The sequence below is a fragment of the Balaenoptera physalus genome, assembly GCF_965194825.1.
Source record: "Balaenoptera physalus genome assembly, chromosome: 5".
Lineage (NCBI taxonomy): Eukaryota > Metazoa > Chordata > Mammalia > Artiodactyla > Balaenopteridae > Balaenoptera > Balaenoptera physalus.
Window position 1 is genome coordinate 120,567,237 of NC_138884.1, and position 3,703 is coordinate 120,570,939.

At 40.1% G+C, this 3,703-nt stretch overlaps 1 protein-coding gene across 1 annotated transcript in view; it reads left to right on the top strand.

Annotated features, from left to right (window-relative positions):
• Positions 1–184, top strand: part of MCUB (mitochondrial calcium uniporter dominant negative subunit beta) — a 93,768-nt gene extending 93,584 nt beyond the window's left edge. Inside the window, 1 exon segment of the mRNA XM_082463053.1 lies at positions 1–184. Within this exon segment, the coding sequence (XP_082319179.1) occupies positions 1–43 (43 nt within the window). The 3' untranslated portion in view covers positions 44–184.
• Positions 185–3,703: the final 3,519 nt, after the last annotated feature.

The following is a 3,703-nucleotide window of genomic DNA, read 5'->3' on the forward strand; positions in this document are numbered from 1 at the left end:
TCTATTTGCAATGCAAGTAGAGGAACTCGATGAAAAGAAGTAATCTTACATTTTTAGATGTCAATGAATTTTTCCATTATGTGTTCATTTTGCAACTTAGCAACTGGAACTTTCGTCCCATAGTTCATTTGAATTTGACTGTTTCAATCTCTTGTTAATAAAAAAAAAAAATGCTTGCAAAACACAGGTATTCTTTGATGTTCTCATTTGAGATTTTCAGTTTGTGGATTTTCACGGCTTGTTGAGGTTTACTGCTGGAAGGAGCTTGGATGCGTCTGTCAAAATCAAAGCTGCTGCTATTACAGTTCAGCATTTAAGAAGCTTTGTCAGCCTGTCCTGTGTTCATTCCCGTGCGGAGGTGAAACGGTCAGTGTTCTTGGCTTCACTTTGATTCTTAGGCTTCATTTAGAATCAATCATCTGGTCACTAATTTCTTTTTAAATTCACAGTAGTTGCAAGATTTTTATCATTAAATATATTTAAAATTATTATAAAATGTCATTTGAAATGTTTCATCATAACTAATATTTACTTAGATACTATTTACCATTTGTTGTCAAGTACTGTTCTAGGCACTTCACATATATATTATTTGTAATCCTATAATCCTAGGAGGTAGCTGTTTTTAATCCCAATTTAATAATAAGGAATCAGTTCAGAGAGGTTAATTTGCCCAAGTGCACACAGCTAGAAAAGATTTTTTTAAAAATAATTAATTAATTTATTTATTTTTGGCTGTGTTGGGTCTTTGTTGCTGCACGCGGGCTTTCTCTAGTTGCGGCGAGCAGGGTCTACTCTTCATTGCGGTGTGCGGGCTTCTCATTGCGGTGGCTTCTCTTGTTGCGGAGCACGGGCTCTAGGCGCGTGGGCTTCAGTAGTTGTGGCACGAGGGCTCAGTAGTTGTGGCGCACGGGCTTAGTTGCTCCGAGGCATGTGGGATCTTCCCGGACCAGGGATCGAACCCGTGTCCCCTGCATTGGCAGGTGGACTCCCAACCACTGTGCCACCAGGGAAGCTCCGAGAAAAGATTTAAGCATCTACTCATAGTAAATCATAAATCTTTATAAATGTACAAGTAATGGTATTTAATCCATCATCCAGGATGTCACCTTTTACATGTTTGACTATGGGACAGAAAGGGTAATGATGACACCCTGATATTAAGAGATTTGCTTAAAAAAAAATACCAGTGCAGGGCTTCCCTGGTGGCGCAGTGGTTGGGAGTCTGCCTGCTAATGCAGGGGACACGGGTTCGGGCCCTGGTCTGGGAGGATCCCACGTGCCGCGGAGCGGCTGGGCCCGTGGGCCACGACTGCTGGGCCTGCGCATCAGGGGCCTGCGCGCCGCGATGAGGAGTGGCCCCCCCTTGCCACAACTAGAGAAGGCCCTTGCACAGAAACGAAGACCCAACACAGCCAAAAATAAAAATAAATAAAACAAATGTGGGGTTTAAAATGTTCTGATTAAAAAAAAAGAGTTGGCTGTTTATTAAAAAAAAAAAAAAAAAAAAAAAACCAGTGTTTGCAGGGTATATCTTTCAACCTAATCAGATTCAAACTTCCTACACCTTAAGTAGAGCAACACACTGTGACCACCTGCTGCTTTCTATCAGTACCTCCGAAAGCTGGAGTTTCTGAATTAGCAGTATATTAGTATGTTTTATTAACTAGCTAAGAATATGCACTAATATGTTTTTATAATGAGTATCACCAGGTTAAGTATTATGACAAATTCTTAGGACATGTTCTGCGTTTGAGGAACTCTATTCCCAGGAAGACAAGACTGTCAATATAATGAAAGAACAGGGAGTGTTGTTTGCTTTATTCACTGATGCATCCATCCCAAGTGCCACGAATACCTGGCTCCTATGAGGTACCCAAGAGAGGCAGGTTTAAGGTCTGTGGAAATTTCAGGTGTAGTGCTGGGGAAAAGCTGAGACTAGGAAAGTAGAAAGGATGGCTTCTGAATTCTCAAACCGTCTAAAGGAAAACCTGGGGAAGAGGGGTAGACTAGAGCCTGTTTCTGTACGTAAAGTTTTATCGGAACACAGCTATGCCCACTGATGCACTGACTGTGGCTGTTCTCACACTATAGCAGCAGGGTTGACTGCAGCAGAGACAGCGGGCCTACAAAGCCCAGCAGAGTTACTCTCTGGCTCTTTACAGAAAAATTTTACTGACCCCTGAACTAGAATGTGAAAGACAATTATCAAAGAACACGTCTGTGTTTTTAGGGATTCAGAAAATCTGTCATGCGAGAAATGAATTAATTCTTAGTAAAGATAGCTCCCTTTGACTTGGATCTTCCCACTTTACAAAGTAAAAGAAAGTTTAATTCTTCAGAGAAGGAGCTACATGTAGGTCACATTGTACTTACTTTATGACAGGTGAGACTGATTTCTGAGTACCCAGGGGATGGCAACTCAGTGATCAGAGGCAAGACACTCTGACCTTTTTAGTATTTAAACTGTAGTTTCTCAAATGAGACATGTCATTTATGTTAAACCTTTATAGATCAGTTATTAACATAAACAGAGTATGAAATTTCTACTCAAGTTCCAAGTTGTAAGTTAAACAGATTGGAACTAAAACTAAAGGAATCCAAATTACACGTTAGTTTTATTACAAAAGAATTGTTTTATCCTGAGACAACTGTTATAAACGAAATTCAACTGTGTCCCTATGGCTTCCACAGCTCAAATCTGATGACATTTTGACGCCCAGATATGTAGGTACCAATGTCACTGCATCTGAACAAGAGGATTTTATTCAGATAAACCCTCTGACTGATCACATTCAAGGGAAAAAAAAAAATTGTGTGTGTGAGGGGGGTTTGTTGAGCTTTTTAATAACGTGAGCTAATTTCTCTTAGGTAACCAGAGCTGTAAATTCTTTGCCTAGAGGGCCAGGCCCGTGTTCATTGGATGAACTGAGGAGTTTCTGTAGTCATTTGCTCTTGCAAGAAGAGCCGGCAGCACCTGTGGGTCGGGGGTTAAAGGAAAGGTACAATGTTCAACTGACAGTGAAGTCCCTGTCATGACCACAAAAAAAGGTATAAATGTCCCATTGACCTTAGCATATAGTTGGCACGTGTTTTTAACTACAACTGAAACAGCACGGGCGAACTACTGCTTCTGAACTAGCAACTCACAAGTTTGTTATCAAAGCCCAAACTTTTAATCATATTCAGCCTCCAGCAGGTTATTAACAAAACATATTACTCAAAATTTACATATCATATTAGTAAGAACTGAATCTTAAAAGTAACATCTGGGACTTCCCTGGCGGTCCAGTGGTTAAGACTCCGCACTTCCACTGCAGGGGGCACGGGTTCATTCACTGGTCTGGGAACTAAGACCCTGCATGCCACATGCTGCGTGGCACAGCCAAAAAAAAAAAGGTAAAACATCTGTTATTCCATGAACATGATGATGGTCTGTGAGTTGGGATTGCCGGACAGTGAATAGTAACTAACATGCAAGATACTGACAGAATCAAACTTTGCAAGTGTGTAGCCTCTACTGACTAAGAATTAACTGTGTTTTATATTTCTTCCTCAGAATGCCATGTAATAGTTCTTGAAGGCTCATTTTTCTTTTTAAAGTGAGAGTTAAGTCCTATATAAAAAGTGATAATTCATATGTAGATTAATTTATATGACCAAATAAAACAAGTCATCTATAAATTACACAAATGAGTAAGAA